Source organism: Lepus europaeus, chromosome 14 (assembly GCF_033115175.1).
Source record: "Lepus europaeus isolate LE1 chromosome 14, mLepTim1.pri, whole genome shotgun sequence".
Lineage (NCBI taxonomy): Eukaryota > Metazoa > Chordata > Mammalia > Lagomorpha > Leporidae > Lepus > Lepus europaeus.
Genome location: NC_084840.1, coordinates 37,182,316 through 37,206,247, shown reverse-complemented (window position 1 = coordinate 37,206,247; position 23,932 = coordinate 37,182,316). Strand labels below are relative to the sequence as shown.

The following is a 23,932-nucleotide window of genomic DNA, read 5'->3' as shown; positions in this document are numbered from 1 at the left end:
TCCCTCCCCCCTCCCTCCCCCTCTCCTTCCCTCCTCCCCCTCTCCCCTCTCCCATCTCCCCCTCTCCCCCTCTGCTCCTCTCCCCCTCCCTTCTCTCCCTTTGTAGAGAAGGAAATGAGGTTGTGGAAGCCTCTGGCCTTTCCCTATGGTCCTGTGACAGAGAAAATGGAGCTAGCACTGAGCCAGGTGCTGTTTCCTATGCAGCAGCCCGTCTGACCCCCACCCTGGAGAGCCAGAGTGAGTGCGTGACCGAGGATCCCCATGTCCTCTTGTGCGATGTGGAGGCCTAGGCTGCATTTAGTTCCCAGCCTATCCTATTTGCCAGCTAATGAGACAAATTGTAGGCTCCATAAAAAAATGAAGCAGCAGCTGCTTCATTTTCATCCTATCGAACTTTGAAATTATGACGATCTCATTTGCATGGCAGCTCCAGGTTTGAATATCTGGGCCTGCAGGATCTCAGAGTCCTTCAATTTAACCAGAATCATATGTTTTTCTCAGACTGGCTGGTATAAAATATTTTGAGCAGCCATTCATGAACCGAACCATTAGCCGTGCAAATGGAGCACATGATTCCTGCTCACTCTGTTGGCTGCTAATTAATAATACCTTACAGGTGGAGGCACTGCCTGCAGCTTCTCGCTGGAATACTATCAGAGAGATGAAATTAGGAAGTAGATTGAGCTTAGAGGAAATCATCACACAGCTGAATCTTCGAGCAGGAAGTTCTGTGTCCTTCCCTCAGCAGGAGGAAGAAGACACACACAGGGCGAGCCCCCGTTTGCATACTTCCTCGGCACAGATTTCTCACTTGTTGTTTTCTGGGCTAGCCTTACCCCACAGGATGCGTTTTGACACCATGGAAAGGAAGACTTTACCTGCTTCTGCATACTCCTGGTTTGGGGATTTTAAAATATTTTTCAAGAAAAAAAGAGCAGGGGAGGCATTGTGGTGCAGTGGGTTAAGCCACCGCCTGCATTGCCAACAGCCCATATGAATGCCGGTTCGAGTCCTGGCTGCTCCACTTCTGATCCAATTCCCTGCTAATGTACCTGGGAAAGAAGCAGAAGGGCCCTTACCACCCACATGGGAGACCCAGATGGAATTCTAGGCTTCTGGCTTTGACCTGGCCTGGCCCTGACTGGTGTGGCCATTTGGGGACTGAGCCAGCAGATGGAAGTTTTCTCTCTCTCTAACTCAGCCTTTCAAATATAAATCTTTTTTTTTTTAAAGAAAAGGAACAGAAAAATCTCAGCATATGTCTGAGTAAACAACCTGTTTGCAATTTTTCCCTTGCATTCATCTTAATTTCCCTATTTACCTACAAACACTGTACTTCCATCACAACTGTAGCACGCTCTTTAGACCCTACACGAGGATGGAAATAAATCTGCAGGTACAAGGGCCAGTGCTTCCGTGCTCTTTAGTGACTGATTTTTTTTTTTTTTTTTTTTGGAAGCAAAGCTGCTGGGTTGCAGCAGCGCAGGCTGCTTGGAGAACACCTTGCGTCCTCTGTAGCATTTCCCTCTATCCAGGTACTGTTTGGGCAGAGATCAGAGAGGAGACTCTTTGTTTTGGAAACTGGTGGTATTTCCTCAACTCATTTCTGATTTACCTCCTTTCTTCACAAACCAGCTCCCTCCGTTGACAGCACATTTATAATCCAGTGTTTGGGAAATTAAGTTGCTCCGATAGGCTGTAAGGGTTCATTATCAATCCCGAGCAGACGCCGCTTCTCCCCAGCAGCCAGGCCCCGCGCTACCTGCCTACCTGCCGGTGTTTATGCTCAGCAGGCAGTGGAACGGCCGGCCTGCGGAGAGAGCTAGGAGGCTGACAGCCTTTGCCCGTCTGCCGCACACCTGCGGACTCTGGGTAGCTCAGAGTTCACAGCGCTCTTGAGGCGGGCAGCTGACTGAGGGGGAGCACACAGAGCAGTTAGGAGGTTGGCAGGCACCTCTGGGATTGATGCCCATTGAGGCAAAGCAAGGCCTCTGTTTCCCACCCCGCCCAAGAAGCCTTACTGTTTTGTTTTGTTCTTGAGCTTTGAGGCTGCGGGGGTCTGTGGACAGCCACGGGGGCCATTTGTCACACACACCCCTGTGCTGCTAGAATTAATTGAAAAAAACCTATTTGCTTCTTGAGGATAAATGTTCATTGTAGAGAATTTGGAAAAAAATGAAACGTAAAAAGATGAATGTAAAAATCACCCATTAACCCTCAGTCCCAAACATCATGATTCACATCTGGGTGTATTTTTCATTCTTTTTCCATGAGTGCATTATCCTGTTTGTATATTCAAACATAAAGACAAAGTATGCTTTCTACCTGCATTGTTTTGTATTGTCTTAATTAATATATATATGTGTGCAGAAATGACCCATGGTCATTACTATTTAATGATTAGAAAATCTCTAAAAATGGAATTTAATGGTTTCAGAGTATTTTATATCCTGCAAATAGGTCATTAGCAGTTATTTTGGCTCAGGCGCCACATTGCACGCGCAGGTGCCGCTGAGATGGTGCTATCTGACCAGCATGCTTGGAATCAGGGTGCTGTGAGGTTTGACAGAAGGGCTTCTGGTAGGGGAAGAGCAGCCCGGGGTCATGGCATCACAGCTGCACTTGTGTAAGGATCGCAGCAGTGGGCTTCAGAGACTGCCCTTAAAGGCAGAGCAGCGTCCCAATTCACTGTCCTCTGCTTGGCTAAGGCGCTGACCCCGGCTGCCCAGCCCAAGGGGAGGGATGTCCTTGCAGGACCATAGAACTCAGTATGAGATGGAACCGGCAGCCTTTTCAAACCTGCACTCGAGAGCGTCCATCTCCATCTTATCACCAGGGCTCACAAGTGAGGCCTGCCCATCAGTCCCAGGCCTGCCCGAGTGCTGTCCAGCCACGGCCCTGGAGTTCTTGTGCAGACCAGACCAGATGTGAGAACTCAGCCATGAAACTGAATGAGCAACATAAGTCACATGGGAGGAGCCCAATTACCCTTGTTCTGTGAATGACACCGTACGGCCAGAAACTCTACTGCTAAAGACACACCGGGGTTGTCCCACAAGCCGGTGGTGGAATACAGCTTGTCTTCAGCAGCAACTTCCATCTAGGCCTCCTGCACTGTAGAATAGCTGCTATGCGGGGAGCTCCTTCCTGTTCACACCGAACTGACATACAGGAATGAGGCTCCCTGTGCAGACCAAGAGGCGAGAAAGGGCACGTTCCTGCATCTAAGTGATATGTAATCCAGCCAGCACCTTGGAGTCGGCCCTTCTGGGAGGACTCGGGCTGCTTCCTGCAGCTCCTGGCTCCACACTCACTGTAGCCCCTACCCTGGCCTCAGCACACTCGCCTGGGAGTAGCACTCACAGAGCTCCCACAGTTCCTCTCCCATTCCTGGAGCAGCTCCCCAGGCCCCAGCTGCTTCCCCCAGATTTGGCTTTCTTCTGCGAACTGAGATCACTAATGGCACCGTGCTGGGCATAGATGGAGCACTTTGCAGCTCTTCCGAGGAAGGGGGCTGAGGTCTTCAGGAGGGTTGAGGGCAGGGTGTGTGCTGTGCTACCTTTGTTTTGAGCTTTGCTTTGAATCCCTGTTGGTCCGTTGCAGCGAGTGTTTTCCTTTTCTTTGCCATGTCTTACCCTGCTAAGCTCCAAGATGGTTTGTTGGAAGAGGAAGGAAAAACAAGTCTCAGTGTTCTCTCAGGTTTTTTACAGTCACAAGAGAGATGCATGCTCTCTACAATTCTTTTTGGACAAATTCATGGTCATCCTCGCAAGGAAATCTTTTCTATTTCATCCTAATTTAGAGGCAGTTCTTTTGAGCTCATGATCCCTGCACATTTGCCCAGAGGCAGATTTTGGCTGTGGTCCAAGGTGTAAATGCCACAGGTCAGGATGCCTATCACAGGAGGTGGTGAGCAGCCCAGCCTCTCCAGGGCCTTGTACTGCTGCCCGCAGAGCAGGAAGTGCCCAGGATGGGGGCTGCAGCTCCAGGTCCCAGCCCCTGTCCTCTCTCAGAGCTGTGTGAACGCATGCAGTCATTTATATTTTTTGGTCTCTAATTTCTCAGTTATAAAATGAGGGAAATGATTTAGGTGAATTCTAAGATTCCTTCAAGAATAACACTCTGTAATTTCTGCCCAGCATTCCTGAAAACTTTCAGTGTATATATACTTGCATATGATTTTGTAGTTTTCAGAATATTTTTACAATGATCGAGTTTGGCTTAAATAGCCTTAGAAGGGAGATTGGTGATAATACTTGATATTGAAAATAAACCCCCATTTAAATAAATTATCCCACCATATTCAGATAAGGATCTGCTGGCACAAGTCCTGGTTATAGATCAAGAAGCAGCCATCGGTTCAACCAAAGGTGACCAGTTCCTAGGAGGACAGGGGCTACTAGAGATGTTGGGTCAGAATTTTTATGTATATTGGTGTTGAAGTACGATTCCCCCCGCCCCTTCAAGGTGATCATCTTAACAACAAATGAAGAAGCAAGCAGCCCCAGCCAGAGCCCTGACCTCCCTGCTGTGACCACGCTGTGCTGGGGCGCATCCACCAGGAGGATCACGGGAAAGTCTCCCCACAATCACCAGCCTGAGCCAGCCCCACACGGCCCCCTGCTCTCCCTGCACATCTCCAGCCCCCACCACTCACCTGTGAACCGGACTTGGGTTTGTGATGCAGCATTGCAAAGATGGCCGGGCAGTTGTTACTGTGAACGGTTGGGTGTTCGTAAAGTGACAGTGAGAACTGATCCAACCCGGCTGCTCTTCTGATCTGCTGGGGCTCCTGTGTGGATGAAACGGGATGGTGTACATAAAACGCTTTGTAAACTGGGCCGGGGCTCACTTGTGGAAGACACAGTTGAATGTTGCTTGAAAGCTGTTGCCCACAGAAAAGGAAGGTCATTTGATTTTGTAAAAGAAACAAACAATAAAGAGCCATAGGCATTTTGAGTTTGCATTCTAGGTATGTTTTTTCTTTTTTAAAAAAATAATCCATGCATGCAGTGACTCCTGGCTGCTTCTACTCCGGGAGGTGTTACCAATTTTTATCAACAAGAGACTAGACATTGTGGGATTTAGAAGTAGAAGGGTCCAGAGAAACCGTCTAATTGCCACATTTATTACTAAGACGTGAAATGCAGGAAGATCCAGGTCTTTGTCCAGATTGCAGAACTGGACAGACCGGCAGCCTACATTTTCGCTGGTAAGGATTCACTTTAACCGTACCATTCAGTTTCTCAAAAAATTATTCATGCCTTATTCAAATGTTCTCACAATTGATAATCCTCAAATTTGCATCAGTTGCAGAATTTCCCTGCCCCCATCCTCCCGTGGCTGGAAGGAATCCTCAGATTTTCCCGATGAGTGGTTTTCAGTGTCTGCTTTGTTTCCAGGAGGTCAAAGCTTGTTCTGTTTTTCCCTGTTATAGTATCACAGTCTGGAATGATTTTGTTTTGTTGCTGGATCTGCTCGTGTGGAGTAGCATTGTGAGACTGGAGTGAAAATCACATTATGAGTTAGCATTGTTATCAGTTTTACTGGAGCTGAAACAGAGTGAAAGGATTTAGGAATAATTAGGTAATCAAAGTGAATTAAATCAAGAGGGGGAAATATCAGTTCTGGCATCAAATGGGACTGCTATGACTTCCACATCTGTGGTCTTTATCCATTTTAATCAAGTCTAAATTATGCTATTAAGACTTATTTTTTGCAATGTTTACTTGTTCGGGCATAGCAGACTTTATATTCATCTCTGAATATTTCTTGAAACATTAAAGCATTCTCTTATTTCTAGGGAAAAGTTGCCTCACTGGATTAGTATCCAGATATTTGGAGTTAATATTATGTAAATCATGAGAAGGTGCAGTGTTCACTGTAGTTTCTGCTTAATGGCATTCAGATAGCTGAGCCTTCAGCCCAAGTGGATGAATTCTGCATCCCTTAACTCATTTTTGTGTCTTGAGAAACCTGGGTGTCAGTGGTGCCCTGTTCATATAAATTTGAAATAATGAATAGGAGATCATGCTATTGGTGTGGCAGAAATATTGCTATAGTAACTGGCCCGGGTTCGCTTCTGGGTATTCCTTTGCTGTCTTTTCTAAGGGATACTAACTACCCTTGCAGGGAAAAACCCATTTAGCCTAATAAATTATAGCAGTGATCAACCTCCCCCCATACCCTAGGTACCTCTTAATACGGTAACTGATAGTACACTGAATTATAGAATGAGATAGCACTAAGTTCCCCAACAAGAAAATTAATTTAGAGCTTTTGATTTCCTCTGTTGAATTTTTCTGTTGTCTCTTACTGGAAAAATCCGTCTTAAACCTCTTCTTTGACTCTGACCTCTTTCCTCACCATTCCTAGAGTCATGGGTATTCCGTTTGCTGGTTTGCACCCAGCCCTGTGCTCAAAATGGGGGTGCTTTGGACTTTTCTGCTCACCCCTGAGAGAGGTTTCCCTTCAGAACTAGCTGCTCTCTCTTAGAACTAGGCCAGGGCAGTCTGTGCACTGCTAGTTGCCCACCCTCAGATGTGCCCACTACGCTTGACTCTTAAAGAGGTCAGAGTTCAAGGCCCTGGAGGTTTATGTGTTACCATTGATTCATTCTCAACCAAGAGAAGGCCTCTATTTAGAAGTATTTCTTGTTGCTCCGAAGTTCAACGGTCATTTACTTTCCCTCCCTTCCTCTCTCTCTCTTTTAAAAAGCTACAGAGGAGGGGGGAGGCAAAGAGAGAGAAAGAGAAAGTTTTTAGTCCACTGGTTCACTCCCCAAATGGCTGCAACGGCCAGGGCTGAGCCAGGCCAAAGCCAGAAGCCAAGAGCTTCATCCGGGTCTCTCAAGCACCTGGGCCATCTTCCACTGCCTTTCCCAGACCATTTGCTGGAGGCTGGATGAGAAGTGGAGTGGTTGAGATGCCAACCGGTGCTCATATGGGCTGCCAGTGTTGCAGGTGGAGGCTTTAACTGCTGTACCACAACGCCAGCCCCAGCAGTCATTTTCAAAGATGCTTAATCCTAGGGCAAGTTAGGGAAAAGGAAAGACTTGAATATTTTCAGAAATTAAGGTGGCTCTTGGAAATTAGGAGATGCCTAATTTTTCTGAAAGCATTGTCTGCCTAAAAGCTATGTGTTTTCATTCTTGAGGGAGCTGTTGATTATTAATAACATAATACCTGGCATATGTTGATTGGGCATTTGCCATCTGCTGGTCACCACTTTACATGAATTTGCATCTCAGTGTTTAAAAAAGGTTGTTTATTTGAAAGACAGAGAGAGAGAGAGAGACTGATCCTCCATCTGCTGGTTAACTTTCCAAATGATGGCAACAGCCAGGGCTGGGCCAGGCCGAAGCCAGGAGGGTGGAACTCCATCTGGGTCTCCCATGTGGGTGACAGGGACTCAGCCTCTTGAACCACTACGTGTCCACTGTCAGGATCTCCTGCATTACCTGGAAGCGAGGTAGGAAGCAGAGTAGCTGGGACTCGAGCCAGGCTCTCCACCGTGGGATGCGGGCCTCCCAAGTGGCAGCTTCACCTACTGCACCAGCAGAAGTAGATGTTGTTATAACCCTCACTTTATGTATAAGGAAACTTAAGGTGGAGAGGTTAAGTATCTGACCCACGGGTATACAGCTATACGGTGGCACAGTTGGGGTTGAAAGCAGAGTCTCTCTCCAGAACCTGTGCCCTTGGGCCCCCGCTGTGCCATCTGAAGGAAGTTTGTTTTCAGATACCAGGGTTAGGGCGAGTGTATGGGAAGTGCTGGTTTTCAAGCCTCTCCGGCTGTGACTCACTGAAGGAAACCTAGTTTGCTTTGCCACTTAGCATGTGTGCACAAATGGAGAGTAAAACCACACAAAGCAGTGCTCACCTGAACCATGTAGGATGTACTCTGACTTCTCCTTTCTATTTCATGTCATTTCTTTTTTTTTCAAGATTTATTTATTTATTTGAAAGTCAGAGTTACACAGAGAGAGAGAGAGAGAGAGAGAGAGAGGTCCTGCATCGGATGGTTTACTCTCCAGTTGGCCGGCTAGAGCTGCACCGATACAAAGCCAGAAGCCAGGAGCTTCCTCCAGGTCTCCCACGTAGGCACAGGGGCCCAAGGACTTGGGCCATCTTCTAATGCTTTCCCAGGCCATAGCAGAGAGCTGGATTGGAAGTGGAGCAGCCAGGTCTCGAACCAGCGCCCATATGGGATGCCAGCGCTTCAGGCCAGGGCGTCAACCCACTGAGCCACAGCGCCGGCCCCTTCATGTCATTTCTAAAGAGAGCCAGTTCTGACCCTCACAGTTGGTTTCAGGACCTAGTGCAGGTCACAACTTGCAGATCATGAACTCCTGAATGTCCTAGCTGCAAGTTCGCTGGCTGGGAGGCCCAGTTCCTGGGTTTGTTGAATGAATGCCTATCATTCCCCCCTGGTGTCCAGCACTGACTGTTGATGGACTGAATGTGTAAGCAGATTATAATTTTTCTTATCTCTATGTTTAAAAATGCCCTTTCCCCCATGTTCCCTTAAAAAGATAAAAAAGAGCCAAGCTTTTGCCAAACATGGAGATTCTTTAGATTGGAATAGGGGACGACATTAGGGCTCTTATGGATGTGTGTGTGTTGTCCATGCATTTTTAAGAAGCAGGTCCTGCTTGTTTTCATCGTGATTTTTACCGAGGCATCTTTGTTTCCTGCTGCCTCCACCCTCTTGTTCCGTCAGGGGTCTCCTGGGGCCCCCACAGACCTGTCTGCTGGAGGCACCTGAGTTTGCATGGGTTTTCCTCCTGCTCTGTCTGGATCACGGTCAAGGAACCCTGGGGCATCCCGTGGGCTCAGAGCCCCTAGCATTTTCTGAAGAGGTTTAGCAGCCCCTTGGTGATCTATCATTGGGCAGGGAGGGTTCCCTTAATGTGGAGGCCTGATCCTGGCTCAGGACTGGCCTCCAAAACACAGAATCTGGTCCAGGAGGAGCCCTCCCTCGTTGTTTGGGTAGACACACACCTTGAAGCCATGCCAGGGAGCTCAGAGAGGCAGGACGTGGAGCTGCCCAGGTGCACAGTTGGCTGCAGGGTGACTGGAAACTTACAGCAGCCGGTTCTTTGCTACGGGACCACCAAGACCCAGAAGCACTGTGCTTCATTCACAGCGTTGGTTTATGTGCCTGGTGGGTTTTACCTAGTGCGATTTCTTGACTGTTGCCTCTTTCTTCCTCTTGATTGCTCAGTTCTTGTCCTAGTACAGTCCTGGCTCAGTTTCCGAACATTTCCCTGACCCTGGTTAAGACAGCATATCCACACGCATGTCCAGGTGGTTCTGGGAGTGGAGGGTTTTGGAGGTGGTGGGGGGCTCAAGGTGGTGTGAGGGGAGGTAGCATGGCAGCAAGGAGATGGCTGAAGGCCCAGAGGGCCGGCACGCCTCCTTCCATTTGTACTCGTTACTCGGCAGTCCCCAGGGACTAAACTTCTGGCGTCCTTAAAAATAGAAGAGGTGTTTTTTTTTTTTAAATGACTCTCTCCTGGGACAGGAGGTTCCCTTTTCCTTTGCATTACAGGGTTAATTGAAGCACGAGATTCATTCTTTGCTGGGCAGTGTAAGAGAAACCACCTGCATTGCTGGTGACAAGAGAAGGGCAGAGTTCAGTCCATGCGCAGCTGTAGGTGGAATGTTTAGGTCTAACAGAGGGAAGCCCACAAGTGGTCAAGAGGGGGTCCTCAGCTTCGCCACACCCCACCTTCTTCCTGTAACTCTCAGGGTGCGTGTGCATGCCGTCTCTAGGACTCACCAGGAAACCGACATGTGCGTTTGGTTGTGGTCTTGCCAGAAATGTACTTCAGAGCCATGCTGTGGTCAGCAGGTGTTTGGGGTCTGCCTGCCTGCGTGCTTGGGTTTCTGAGTGACCACTCGGGTCTCCTGGCCCTGTCATGATGAGACTGGGCTCGGAGGATTGTTTTGTGTCCAGTCACGAAACATCTCAACATTGCTCTTTGCTCAACCTTGTTTTAACAAAATGAGGACTCAGAAATGTTTAAAACATGCTCTTTCCCTCAAAGAGTGGACAGCACCATGCAGACCGGAGTCATGCACACTGAAATATGACAGGAGAGGGCTAAGTGGAAACAGTGATGCTGGTGGCAAGAGTGTGGACCGTGAGTCAGGGCACCCGAGCTTAGTCCCTGCTCTGCTGTGAGCGGTTAGGGCCTTAACCCCTCCTGCCTTGGCGTTGTCTCCTGGGACACAGAGGGGTCAGATCAGATAGCTTCTAAGGTGGTTTTAGTGCCGACTGTGGGAGGCTGACAGTAAGTGCCGTGGGGTGAGGGAGGGGAGGGCTTGGATCCCAGACAAAATTTGCAAACATCTGTTTAAACATTCCCAGGGATGCCCCTTTATCACTAGCCCCAGGACCCTCTCACTAAGCAAATGCATGGAAAATCAATTTTTCTGTCTCAATCCTGTTCCTTCCCCCAAGGCTCATCTAGCAGTTTATAGAGAAATGGAAACCCAGCCCCGGTTCTAAATTGATTTGGCTGCCTATGATCCACCCTTGCTATCTAGCATATGACTTTTCAGCTGTAATAACCCGTAAGATTGCTTTGCACACCTCTTTCATTTTTATGATTCTTTCCAAAGGCTCCTTAGCAGGCTCAGTAGTAGCCAGGCCCAAAGCATCGAGACCCCACGACGAGACAGAGGGTTTGGGGCATTGCCTTGTGTGAGACGAGAGAGGCACTGCCAGGCCTGTACTCACTCAGCTTCCTGTTATGGAAGAGGAAGAGAGGGGATCTTGTCCTCCTCTGAGAACCACAGTCCAAACTATAACTCTGTCCTTGGCTTGTTCCTTGGGTCCCAAATGCTGAGCAGGAAAACCAGTGCCTGTGATGGTGATGCTGGTCCCAAGAGGATGTAGGCCAGCTTTGTGTCAGCACCAGAGGGGACTGCGGGCTAGGACTCTTGTACGTGGGCTGTTTAGACCCCAGGACCCAGGCACTGCCCCCACCTGACAGCTTCTGACCTGGGTTCAGGGACCCTGGGTGAAATGGCACCCTCTGGAGGCAGCAACAGTCAGCTTTCATCTCCGTCACATTTTCTAAGTGCTCCTGTACCTTTGTATAGGAAGACGGTGTGAGTCTGGGTTCTCCAGAGAAAGAGCCAATAGGAGGCTATCTCTGTCTCTCTCTGTCTCTGTCTCTCTGTCTCTGTCTCTGTCTCTCTCTCTCTCTCTCAAACACATGCATACAGATGGTTGCTGTTGGGTGTGAAAGCATATGCATACAACTATTCCGATTTTAATTTTCAGTATAATATTCAACAAATTCCATGAGGAATTCAACACTGTATTATAAAACAGGCTTTGGTTTGATGGTTTTCCCCAGCTGTAGCCATGTGAGTGTTTTGCGCGTGTTTAAGGGAAGCCGAGCTTAGCTACGGTGTTCAGTAGGTTAGGTGTGTTAAATCCAATTCTGACTTTGGATGTTTTCAGCTTGTGATGGGTTTGCCAGGATGGAGCATCTGCGAGGGAGCATTTATGTTTCCTGGAGATGCAGGAGAGTCTGTGGCATAGGCACAGTCTGAGTCCAAAGGCTTGAGACCCAGGGCAGCCATGACAGAAGGGCTAAGGTGAGTCCAGGGGAAAGGCAGGAGAAGGCCCGTGTCCCAGCTGAAGACCACAGTAAGGCAGAGAGGGCTAATTCCTCCTGACTCAGCCTTTTGTTCTTCTCCTTAACGGGAACGCACAGGGCCCACCTTTAGCGAGGGTCTGCTGTCCTAGGTCCGAGGTTAGACTCCTTGAGAAGCATCCCTGCAGACACACCCGGAATAATGCTTAACCAACTATCTGGGCAGCCCCTGGCCCGTGAAGTGGACACAGGAAGTTAGCCCTCCCAGGGGTTGTCTCCTATGCCTGCGTTCTCACTCAGAAGCAAATTCAGGGCCAACTGGGAGGCCGTGGAGACCACTTGGATGGCCTGTGGTCTGTCAGCTTTTTGTTCACCGAACTTTTTTTTTTTTTTTTTTGACAGGCAGAGTGGACAGTGAGAAAGAGAGAGACAGAGAGAAAAGTCTTCCTTTTCCGTTGGTTCACCCCCCAATGGCCGCTGCGGCCAGCGCACTGAGCTGATCCGAAGCCAGGAGCCAGGTGCTTCTTCTGGTCTCCCATGCGGGTGCAGGGCCCAAGGACTTGGGCCATCCTCCACTGCACTCCCGGGCCATAGCAAAGAGCTGGCCTGGAAGAGGGGCAACCGGGACAGAATCCGGTGCCCCGACCAGGACTAGAACCCGGTGTGCCGGTGCCGCAAGGCGGAGGATTAGCCTGTTGAGCCGGACGCTGGCTTTCACCGAACTCTTTATTCAGTAGAGCATTAAGCCTTAGAAAAATTAAAAAAAAAAAAAAAAAGAAAGAGATGGAACATTCTCTTCTCTTCTCACTCCCCCCAAAAAACAAACATGTTGGAAATCCTTCTGTGAACTATTTTCTGTTCTCCAAGCTGTGGCTACTTCGTTCCAAAGCATTAAGCAGAATTTGAGGAAAGGGAGGGAATAGGTTGAGACTTCAAGAACAGATTCTTAGGGTATGATTATTGGAGTGCACCTGCACCCAAATGATCTTCTCTTCGCTTTCCTGATGACCAAAGAAGCCCAGTGCTCCATGGGCGTGCTGTCCGCTGGGGCTCATCATCAGCACCCCCGAAAGGCACCAGCAGCTCCACAGGAGAGTGGCAGGCTGGGACCCCCTCCACTAGGGATGTTTTGAAAAGTGGAATCTGAAGCTCTCACAGACCCTGGAAAATGCCCGTCTTGCCTGATGAGATCTGTTGGCCAAGATGAAGAATGTTTCCTGGTACCATCCTATCTTCTCAATCCTCTCTTGGGTACCCGTGGCTGGACCCCACGGCCAGTAGCATACCTGGTCGTCAGCACTGTGCCGGTGTTCACCTTGAGAGAGGTGAGCTCAGGGCACGTTGGTGGGGGAAGGGGCTCCTGCTCAGGCTACACAGGAGGAGGGAAGGCTCCTGGAAGAGGCGCTGTCTGGGCTGAACCCTGCATCCTGGAGAACGCCCGCCTTCAGCGGAGGCTCCGGCTTGACTTCCCTTCCTGTGTCCGTGGCAGAGAAGTCCCTCCTCCAAGGTCTGGGTCCCCACCCCTGCCCACATCCAGCTGGGGGCAGCTTACCCCGGCCATCTCCCCTTCGCCCATCCGCACCTGCAGCCTGTCTGTCGTTTTCCTCTCTGCGTTCATTGTCACATTTTAATACAACAGAAGCCCACCCTAGCCCCTGGCCCGTGGCATCTGCCTCACACGCTCTGTTCCCACCAAGCATCATGACAGAGAAGTCCACACTCAGTCACTCTTCGCTCTTGGGACAGCAGTGGGCGACCTCCTCCCTGGGGACAGCGCGTGTCCTTGAAGCTGCCCAGTGTGCAGTGCCCCCAGCCGGCAGCCCTCAGACATCGGCTTATCTGACCGTAGATGACGTCCAACGTGGCCTCCTGTCCCTCCGATCTTGAAACCCTTTCCCTTGTCTGGGGGGACACCAGCCAGGTCTTTTTTCTCTGATGGCCCTCGATGCTGCACGTTCTCTGTGGATGTCCTCAGCTGACCCTGCCCTACCCTCCGCGGGGCACAGGAGTGTGTACCCTCCCATCCTCCCATGCCTGCAGCTCTGGCATGGCTGCAGCTTAGGGCACCGACGAGCTGCAGGCCAGACTGCCAGACATCTCTGCCTGTTATCCCTGAGAATCGGGCTCCCTGCCCTACCCGAGCTCCCCATCCCTCCTCCCAGGCCCACTCTTCATCCTGTCCTGTCAACTCGGGTGCCCAGCACCACCATCGCGCCTGCCGACCTCCTCGGAGCCTGGGGTGCCCCAGATGCTCTCTCCTGACTCTCCCATCCCGGCCTCTGTTCGGCAGCTCCAGTTTTCATGACTCTGTCTTCTTCATTTCCAACTCTCCCGTTCACACCTTGACCTGCAGTGGCCTTGAATGCTGCAGTTCTCAAATGGTGGCCCTGACGCCGATGCTGTGCTGGCTGCCCAGGGCCCCTTAGGGAGCTTTGTGGAAGTGCAGCCCCCTGGCCCCGTCCCTCCACAGAGCATGGTTCCCGGGGTCTGCCTTTCTGTAGAGCTGCCCCAGGGTCCCGAGGAACAGCCGGAGACCTGGGAGCCGTTTCTGTGGTCTTCCCATCAGTCCCCGCTGTGGCCTCCAGAGAGATGGCTCTCCAGTGCAAATCTGGTCCCCATCACATCCCTGTTCAAAACTCAGTCCAGGGGCTGGCGCTGTAGTACAGTGGGTTAACGCCCTGGCCTGAAGCGCTGGCATCCCATATGGGTGCCGGTTTGAGACCTGGCTGCTACACTTCCGATTGAGCTCTCTGCTATGGCCTGGGTTTGCGGCAACCTGCAGACTGCCAGGAAGATGTGGAGCGGCAAGCCCTTGGCTGTGGGCATCTGTGCTTGTAGGCCTTCTAGACTGCCATGGAACCCTGAGTCCATTGCTGCTGAGTTTGCCCCCTCAGCACAGTGTCCCTCAGTGTCCACAGGGGATTGGCCCGGGGCCTCCCCTGCGTGGCGGCACTCCATGGATGCACGTTCCACTGTGTGACTCAGTACCTGATACCATGTGCATGTTGCGATGTAGTTACTATACAGTATTGTGTAGGGACTCAGGGCCAAAAACTTCTGTACAGCACAAATGCAGTTATTTCCCTGTTTTCTGTCTGTACTTGACTGAACCCTCGGACATGAGTCTGGGGTCAGACTCCTCGGCCGTGTCTCGGTGGTGTCCAGCCTGACCTGGCCCAGCAGGCTGTGCTGGGAGAGGAGTGGCCGGGCACAAGGGTCCTGCTCCAAATAGAACCGTGCATGCTTGTTCTTGACAGCTGTCCAGCAAGGACTCGCCCATGTGACGTGAGTAAGAAAATGTGCAGAGGCCTCCGCAGGGCCTGGCTGTCCCACTTCCGGAGTGTCCCTTCCTTCTCCCAGAGTGTTAGGCACACAGAAGAACTGGCCTCGCTTCAGCCTCCCCGGGCCAGCTCATGATATCCGTGAGCTGCCTCACCCCAGCCAGCTGGACGTGAACTTCCAGGCCTTGCCCTCTCCCCAGCATCCAGTCAGTTGAGAAGGAGGGGCCTGGGGTGGAAGCGTCTCACTTGCTCGAGCCCTCCTGGCCGTGCACCCCAGCCTCCCCACTGTTGCCCCGGGCTCCCGGTAGAGCTTCTGGGCTCTCTCTCCTGGTACACCTGTAGACCTCATGTCTTCATTTAGCAGGTGTTCCCAGAGCACGTTCTGTGCAGGACACCGGGGGAGATTCTGGGGGTGCAGTGATGAAAAACTCACAGACCTTGACCTTGAAGGACTCACGGTCGGGGCTGAGCGGCTGCCATCTGCAGGGGATTCAGTCCAGAGCCGTGCTCGCCCAATGGCTGTGGGACAGAGTGGGGTGAGGTGGGGCAGAAAGCGGGAAGAGGAGAAACTTGAACTGGGCCTTGAGGAGTGGGTGTGGGCCTGGCAGGTGGGTGGGGATAGGGAAGGTGGGCATTTGCAGCCTACCTCTCCCCACACCCTGGTTCTCCAGCTGCTCCCTAATCACGCCCATTGTCTCCCAGCCGCCTCTCCCCTGGGCAGCCCCCTACCCCGGGAGTTCTGCTTTGAGTCTTGACCCACCCTGCCAGGCAGGGCTCAGCTTTGTCTTCCTGCCTGGCCCTTCCCTGACCACTCTGGTCAGCATTTCACGTGTCTGTGCCCCCGGCAGGCACTTTCTGCCTCTTTTCTTGTCTACTAGAGCCTCCTCAGAGGGCTTCCCGGGCCCTGGAGCCGGAAGCCCAGGTGAGCGCCGTGTTCTCAGCTCTGTGAGTGGCAGCCCGTCGTTGGGCGTGTGACATCACATGGCTCTGCTGTGATCTGGGAAGTCCTGGCACTAGAAGAATGCATTCAGAGATGCCCTTTTCTCTCTCTCTGTCCGTGTAGGGTTCGATGACCTCCACGTGTGTGCTGACCCGGGCGTCCCCGAGAATGGCTTCCGGACCCCCAGTGGAGGGATTTTCTTTGAAAGCTCTGTAACCCGGTTTCACTGCCAGGACGGCTTCAAGCTGAAGGGCTCCACAAAGAGACTGTGCATGAAGCATCTGAATGGAACCCTAGGCTGGATCCCAAGTGATAAACCCGTCTGTGTGCAAGAAGGTAAAGTACCTGCCTGTCCACAAAGCCGCTCACGTGGCTCCATGTGCCTGGGCCACGGCAGGTGCAGGGCCATGTGTGACAGAGGGGCCGATGCCCTGGGCCGCTCTCTCTGTTTCTGGAGAAACCTACATGTTGATGGAAAAGCATGGGTGTATGGAGGGCTGGGACTGGGAATGCATTCATCTCAACATTAAAAGTAATACTCTTCCTCCTCTGTCTCAATTACAGTCCAATTTATCATCGTTTTTGTCCATGCGTGAGAGCAACTCAGATAACATTCGGGCCATTTATTATCAAGCTGCCAGCGCACCACTCATTTCCATGTTACTCAAGTGCAGTAAACACAGCGAGGGAAAACTGTAGTTAGTGATATGGGAGACATCTGTTACTCAGAGGATTAAATCAATTACTACTTATCAGTTCTGTGTTATAAAGGATTCAGTTAAGAATGGAAAGAAGTGTGACACACATGACAGATTGACAAGGTAGACAGTTGTTTCTAGCAATTTCTCCAAAATGAATTGGTGGTGACAAGATACTCATTTGCTTCTAGCAGTTACCCTAAAATCTGTTGGTCGAAACAACTTCATGGATTTTGTGGATGCATTTAGAGTTTTCAAAAATGCTTTGAATGGCAAATTGTTGGCTATATAGCTCAGAGGATCAACAAGGCTGAGGTTGGAATTGGCATGAGACAAGAATTAATTCTAGAACCAAACTATTATGAGGCATAGAATTTATATTGAGTTCATTAGAAATTAGTTTCAGTTTCTGTTAACACCACTGTTGGATTTACTTGGGGATGATGGAACGTTTGTAATAATGATATGTAAACAATTATTGTGACTTAGTGTGTATTTCCTATATGGAACTTTTAAAATAATTCAATCTGATAGACATTTTTCAAGTTTCTGTCGTGTCCTTCCTTAGGGAAACCCCAAAGGATGGGTAAGATGCTATCTTGCCCTTAAAGGACTTTCTACCTTTGCGTTTATTTTAAAGCCAAAATTAATAAAGGTTTAAAGTTTTTAAAAATAAATTCCTTTCTTTTTTTTTTTTACCTCTTGCATGTCTCCCACATGGGTGGCAGGAACCCAGTTACTTGAGGCTGCCGGAGTCTGCATTGGTGGGAAACTGGCGTCAGGAGCTGGAGCTGGGAGCTGAACCCAGCATCCTAACCTCTAGGCTAAATGCCTAATCCTGTTTCTGGTTTTTAAATAGAGACCTAAAAAACTTATTGCACACAGTCTCTGGGTAGGGGGAGAGTCTCCTAGGGCGTGGAGGCAGCCCCCTGCCCCACCTCCCTTAGGACCCTGGGTCCTGGGAAAGGAGTTTGTGGCAGTGTTGACGACACATCCTTCCAGCAGGAGCTTCAGCCTCTGGGCGGGGGGTGGCTCAGGGTATCCCTGGGGTGCCCTTGGGTGTAGACTTGCTCTTTCTCTCCTTTGAGTTTGCTCTGCAGAGTGTGTGCTTCAGGAGGCAGAAGGACACCGAGCTGGAGAGCTGCAGACTGACGTTGTTTATGAATGGGGCTTTAATATCCGAGGACTTTTTCACAGAGGCCTTCTCTATAAGGCGGGGGTGGGGGGAACCTTTGCTTCTTCCCGTCTTCCTTGAGCAGCGCTGAGGGCAGCCCCTGGTTACATTGGTCACTGGGTTTCAAGTCCATTTCTGATATAGCCACGTTGAGCAAATATAAGAACTTCAGGGAGCTGGAGCCGTGTGGGTCAGCAGATGGCTTGTTTACGTGAGCCTCCCAGAGCTTAGGGCCGCCGCTGAGAGGGCTCGCGGGGACCTCTGCAGAGTGCTGCCTGTTCTAATGTGAACTGAGTTGCAGGAAATTTTTCCCCTGTCATTGGCCAGTCGGCTCCTTTGAGCTGGTGAGGAGCAGAGGGCCAAGTGGAAGACAGAAGCATTGATTAAACCACACAGGCAGTGTGGCCCCCATGGGACTGTCTGTGGGTAGAGCCCATCCTTAGGTTGGCTTTCCTCACTGTGAGAACAGACATCGTTCCTGTTGCCCCAGGCTCTTGCTGGAAGCCTGGGGTGCAGTCTGCAGCAGTGTCTGTAGCTGTGGCCTGAGGGGAAACGCGGTTAACTCGTGAGATCTGCTGAACCCAGAAAACAACCTCATCTGACCTTGCAGTGCTTCTGTGGCGAGAGACCCCTTGATTGCCGAGAGAGATGTGGGCCCAGATGACACGTTATGGCCACTGAGTGGTGACGGGTGGCCCAGCTCCCTGCGCTCACTAGGTGTTGCTGCACGTCGGAGCCGGCAGTTGTCACCTACAGGGTAGCAAAGGAAGGGAATGGCAGCTCCATTTTCCTTCCTGTCTTCTTTAGTCACGTGGCCCATGGGCTGATGGGGTCCAGCTGCCTCTTTCTTCACCTGGGACAACCCCCGCCCTGTACGCACACACGCAGCCTTCGGATGGTGGTCTGGGTAAGGTTGGCATCACCCGCAGGCAGGTGCTCTGTGCATACTCACGCTGAGCTTCTGCAGGAGCTGCCTGCTTTTTCCTGGCATTTGCTTTCACTGCTTTTGACTGATGTTTGGGTCCAAGTGCAGTGACCTGAGCCATTTTTAACCTATCACATGGAAAGCACATGGGCTGTCTTTCCTTCCATACTTCTGATGGGCTTATGTTATGATATGTTGTAATTACTTTGGCCATAGTTAGTATTGTCAGTACACTGGAGTCTGAACTACCTGTTGGGTATTGTGAGCTGAGTTGCCCATCCTAAGTCATATACTTTGGGGATGCTGACGAAGATGAATAGGGATTTAGCTGAATAGAGGAACACCCTGAGACAGTCCTGAACCTGCCCCCTGCCCCCAGTCACAAAAGGCAAAGTCTCCCTTGCCATCCCTGCAGCCTGCCCATTCCCCATCCCCCGACACACACACCTGTTCCCATCTGCCTGTCTGCCTTGTCTTCCTTTCCCAACATGACTGCACTGCTTGACGGGGCGTCTGTCGTGTGGATGGGGTACCCATGCTCTGTATGCATTGTCCTCCTTAGCTGTTACAGCAGCCCTGCAGTCGGTTCTGGTGTCTCCTTAGACAGGAGGGAAAGTGGCAGCTCCGAGAGGCTGGATTTCCCGTGGTCTCCCAGGTAGCGGCAGAGTTGGGATTCAGACCCAGGGTTGAGCTGTTCAGTGTGCTCATCTCATCTGATGAAAGATGGTTGTCCCCAGGGGAGGGAGGCAGGTGACACATACATAATGACCCTAAGACCAGACCTGGTAAGGGAGGCCTCTTGCATGGAACACACTTGGTATGAACCTGTCCATGCAGGGAGCTGGTTCATAAAGTGTGTGTTGAGGATTATCTGCACCAAAACTTATTAAAAGTACCTACTCAGAGCACCTGCCTTGGAATGTTAGGGGTAAGGCCAAGGCAACTGCACTGAAAAAAATTCCCACTGATCCTTACACATATCCACGCATGGGTTGGACAGAGCTGTGTCCGTGGGAGAACATGATTTCCCCTCGTGCTCCACAGAGATCTCGCACGTCATTCTTCATCAGCATCAGAGAATGTTAGTGCACTCATTATACAAACCCAGGAACCGAGGCCTGTGAGAGGCTGAGAGACACGCACGCAAGTCAGTGAGTGAGTGAGCTGGGATTGGGCCAGCATCCCGACTCCTCTGTGGTACTATCTGCACCTGGGGACTTTTTTTTTTTTTTTTGACAGGCAGAGTGGACAGAGAGAGAGACAGAGAGAAAGGTCTTCCTTTACCATTGTTTCACCCTCCAATGGCCACCACGGCCGGTGCGCTGTGGCCAGCGCACTGCGCTGATCCAAAGCCAGGAGCCAGGTGCTTCTCCTGGTCTCCCATGCAGGTGCAGGGCCCAAGGACTTGGGCCATCCTCCACTGCCTTCCCGGGCCACAGCAGAGAGCTGGCTTGGAAGAGGGGCAACTGGGACAGAATCCGGTGCCCCGACCGGGACTAGAACCCGGGGTGCTGGTGCTGCAGGTGGAGGATTAGCCTATTGAGCCGTGGCACCGGCCACCTGGGGACTTTTAAAAAGAAAACTGCACAGGCCTCGCTCCAGGAGCTTCTACTGCAGTTGTTCTGGGCCGAGGGAGCCCAGGCACAGGTATTTCTAGGCACTCCCAAGGTAATTTCCGTGTGCAACCAGGCACTGCTTTCACCTGAACTTTTGTCTCAAGGTCTCTCTTTACCTGGTTGTGGCCAAAGGTGGCAGGGGGCACAAGAAGAGTGCTGTTCTGCTCTGAGCCCAGCTGGCTACGTCTTCATGCATAACCCTTCATTGTCCTAGTCCTTCCAGAGTGCAAAAAGGAAAAAATAATTCATCCATTGGGGTGAGCAGTGTGGCACAGAGGGTTACATTGCTGCCCACGACATCGCCATCCCATATTGGATCACCCACTTGAATTCCTGCTGCTCCACTTCCAATCCAGCACCCTGCTAATGTGCCTGGAGAAGCAGCGAAAGACAGCCCAAGTACTTGGGCCCCTGCCAAACCACACAGGAGACATGGATGGAATTCCTAGTTCCTGGCTTTGGGCTGGCACAGTTCCAGCTGTTGTAGCCACTTGGGGAGTGAACCAGTGGATGGAAGATCTGTTTGTCATCCCCTCTCTCTCTGTCACTCTACCTTTCAAATGGATAAATAAATACACGCTTTTTTTAGAAAAATAACTCATCCATCAAGCATTATTTTTAAGTACTTTCTAAAAATATGTTGGCCCTGTAGGCCTTACCAGGATTGCTGTAACAATGGAATAATTTGATATGCAGAAGGTTCTTTGAGCTTCCTGGGGAGAAGGTACAGTGTGAGTTTAAGTATTATTATTACATTATAAATTTTTAATTAAAAGATTCAACTTGACTCATGAGCTAAAGCTGGCAGTCCACTTGGCAGCTAGCTCCTTTATTCATTGCGACTGTGGGGTGCAGGCATTTTTCAAAAGCAGGAGAAGTCATATTCCTGTTTTTACAGTTACTCATACATTAAGGTGAGTTGCCTCCTCGTTCCAGAAGCTTCTCCCAAACAGATGGATGCTTTAAAAATGTTTCATTTCGCAGCCTTCCCTTCCCGTGTGCATCTTCTATCACGCAGAATTTCTGTCCTGGTGCCTTCCACGGGGCTTATCAGAAACGACAGCCTCTGCCCGCAAGGACAGGTGTTTGCACGTCTGCCCCGAGATACGCGCTTCTCATTTTCCATCTCCTAAGTTGGGAAGGAGCGGAGAGGGGCCCCAGCCCTCCGCAGCACCGCTGCCATCTCTTATTTATGCTGCTGTTAACTGGCCTCACTGCTCTCCCCGTGGCTTCGGTGCGAGTTTGGTTTTTGTTCTTAAAGAGATTTCTTTAACTTAAATGTGGTCATGACTTGAAAGGAATAAAAAAAAAAAAAAATCCAGAGGAAATAAGGTCAGGACAGACTGGGGCAGATCCAGCAAAAATAAGTGACAGAAATGATCAGTTATCATCGTTGCAGGCTGACAGCTGGGCTGCCACAGGCGAGGGTTGGCACAGCGCTCGGGGAGAGTCCAAATTAGAACAGCGCTGCTCCGTCACCAGCTGCTCACGGATCCCGCCACAGCACCGAGCGCGGGGGCTCGCCCTTGCTGTCCGCGGCTGTGGCACGAGGGGCTGGCTTTAAGGAATTACCGGGCACGTCAGCAACGTCCATGCCCGCACAGATTCTTGTCAGATTGTGTATGAAGGTCACACCGTGACTGTTAGCAATCCTCAACACCAAGCCCGCTACAGAGTCCCCAGAAAGGTTTTTTGTTTTTCCTGAGCTCACAGCTCAAACAACCCAGAATTAGGTTGACTGCCTATGAAAAATGCAAGGCTGCCCCCATGGGTGTCTTCCAAACTCATCGCAGATGAAATGCAACTTCTCTCGCACCAGTCCTGAGCAGTTTGGGGCTCACTGTGGCTCCCCAGTCAGCATCTTGAGAGTCCTATTAGGCCCTGATTCACTTCTCCTCGGAGCCCTACCCTGCCCCCTCCCCACCACCTGCTGTTCTTCATGACATTTGTCTGACACTGCTGCAGGGATGGGCGGGGGCTTCCTAAAGTCCCAGCCTGCCTTGGGGTTTCGATTGTTGTCTTCTGTGTTGTCTGTCACCTGGACTGGCCTCGCATGTCTCATCAAAAAGTGGTTGTCAGGGCAGCCTGGTGGTTAGGACGCCTGCACCTGTGCCAGAGTGCCTGGGTCCAAGGCCCAGCTCTGCTCCGATTCCAGCTTCCTGCTAATGCAGGCCCTGCGAGGCAGCAGGTGATGACCCCAGTAATTGGGTTCCTGCCACCAACACAGGAGACCTGGATTGAGTTCCGGGCTCCTGGCTCTGGCCCCGCCTTGCCCAGCCCCAACCACTGCAGGCTTTTGGAGAGTGAACCAGAGGATGGGAGCTGTGTCTGTCTGCCTCTCTCTTTTTCTCTCTCAGCCTCTCAACGACAATAACAAAAAAGTGATTTGCAACATTTGACTTTGTGAGAATTGCCCAAGGGGTACATGAGAAACGCATTTTTATGCACAGGGAATCAGAATTCAGCAGGCACCTCCAGGTGGTTCTCATACTGGGGCACCTTAGTGCTCTCTTGAGATGCTCACCTGGAGAGCTGTGTGTCCAGCTCAAGAGGAGGGGTAGACCCGCTCAGTGGCCTGCGCAGGAGCAGGAGACCGGCATTGGAAGCACCTCCTTTTCTTTCTCTTTGGAGTTTGCCTCTGGCTTCCAAGTGCATTCTGTCGCTTCCTTGTTGTTCTGCGTTGATGAGATGGATTGGCCTGCATGTTTTCTTTTCTGTGATATCCTTGGCAGGGTTTACAGTCAAGGGGAGGCTGCACGGACGGAACAGACTGGCGTGGCCCTGCGGAATTGAGCTCTGCCGGAGTTCGCGTAACACTGGTGCTGTTTCTTCCTTACACAGTCAGTGGACTGCACGAGGAAGCCTCCTGAGGCTGGGCTCTGCTTTACGGGCAGGCTTTCAGCTTTTAATTCAATTTATTTAATATTTTGTAGAGTGTAACTCTTATTTCTTCCTAATTTTACCAGTTTCTGTATATTGTGCAGTGTTTTTGTTTGTTTTAGGAGTTTGACTCCATCTAAATTTTCTAATTTGGTAGTATATTCTCGTTTTTTTTTAAACATAGGATTTGTAATGGTGTTCCTTTTTACTCTTTTATGATTAGGTGTGCTGTCTTATGTTTATTTTTTAAAAAAATTTATTTTTATTTATTTGCAAGGCAAAAGTTGGGGCAGGGGGAAGGCCAAGAGAAATAGGTCTTCCATCTGCTGGTTCACTCTCCAAATCGTTGCAATGGCTAGGGCTAGGCCAGAACAAAACCAGGATCCAGGAGCTTCCTCTGGTCTCCCACATTGGTGAAATGGACCCAGGTACTTGGTCCACCTGCTGCTTTCCCAGGTGCATTAGCAGGGAGCTGGATTGGAAGTGCATCAGCTGGGACTCTAACCGGTGCCCATATAGGATGCAGGCCAAACAGGCAGTGGTTTAACCGCTACGCCACAATGCCAGCACTGTCTTATGTTTCTTGCTCAGTTTCACCAGTGATTTTGCTGATCATTTCTTATTTGTGTTTATTTTCTGTCTCATTAATGCTGACTCCTTATGATGGACTAAGCTGTACTTTGGGTTTAGCAGCCTGTCCTTTTCTACCATTTCTAGATGAATTCTCACTTTGAGTGCTTACTGATAATTCTAAATTTGTGCATACCTAATAACATACCCCAAGACAAAATTAAAAAGCAAAAA

The 23,932-nt window shown here is 50.5% G+C and overlaps 1 protein-coding gene across 4 annotated transcripts in view; it reads left to right on the top strand.

Moving 5' to 3' along the window:
* The window catches only part of SUSD4 (sushi domain containing 4), a 129,191-nt gene that overhangs the window by 50,392 nt on the left and 54,867 nt on the right, over nucleotides 1-23,932 (top strand). For 3 of the 4 annotated variants that reach the window (XM_062210436.1, XM_062210434.1, XM_062210435.1), the window contains one exon: nucleotides 15,959-16,171. The exons of the other annotated variant lie outside the window; for it this stretch is intronic. In XM_062210436.1, coding sequence (XP_062066420.1) covers nucleotides 15,959-16,171 — 213 coding nt within the window. The remainder of the gene's footprint in view (nucleotides 1-15,958; nucleotides 16,172-23,932) is intronic. 4 annotated transcript variants of the gene reach the window in all.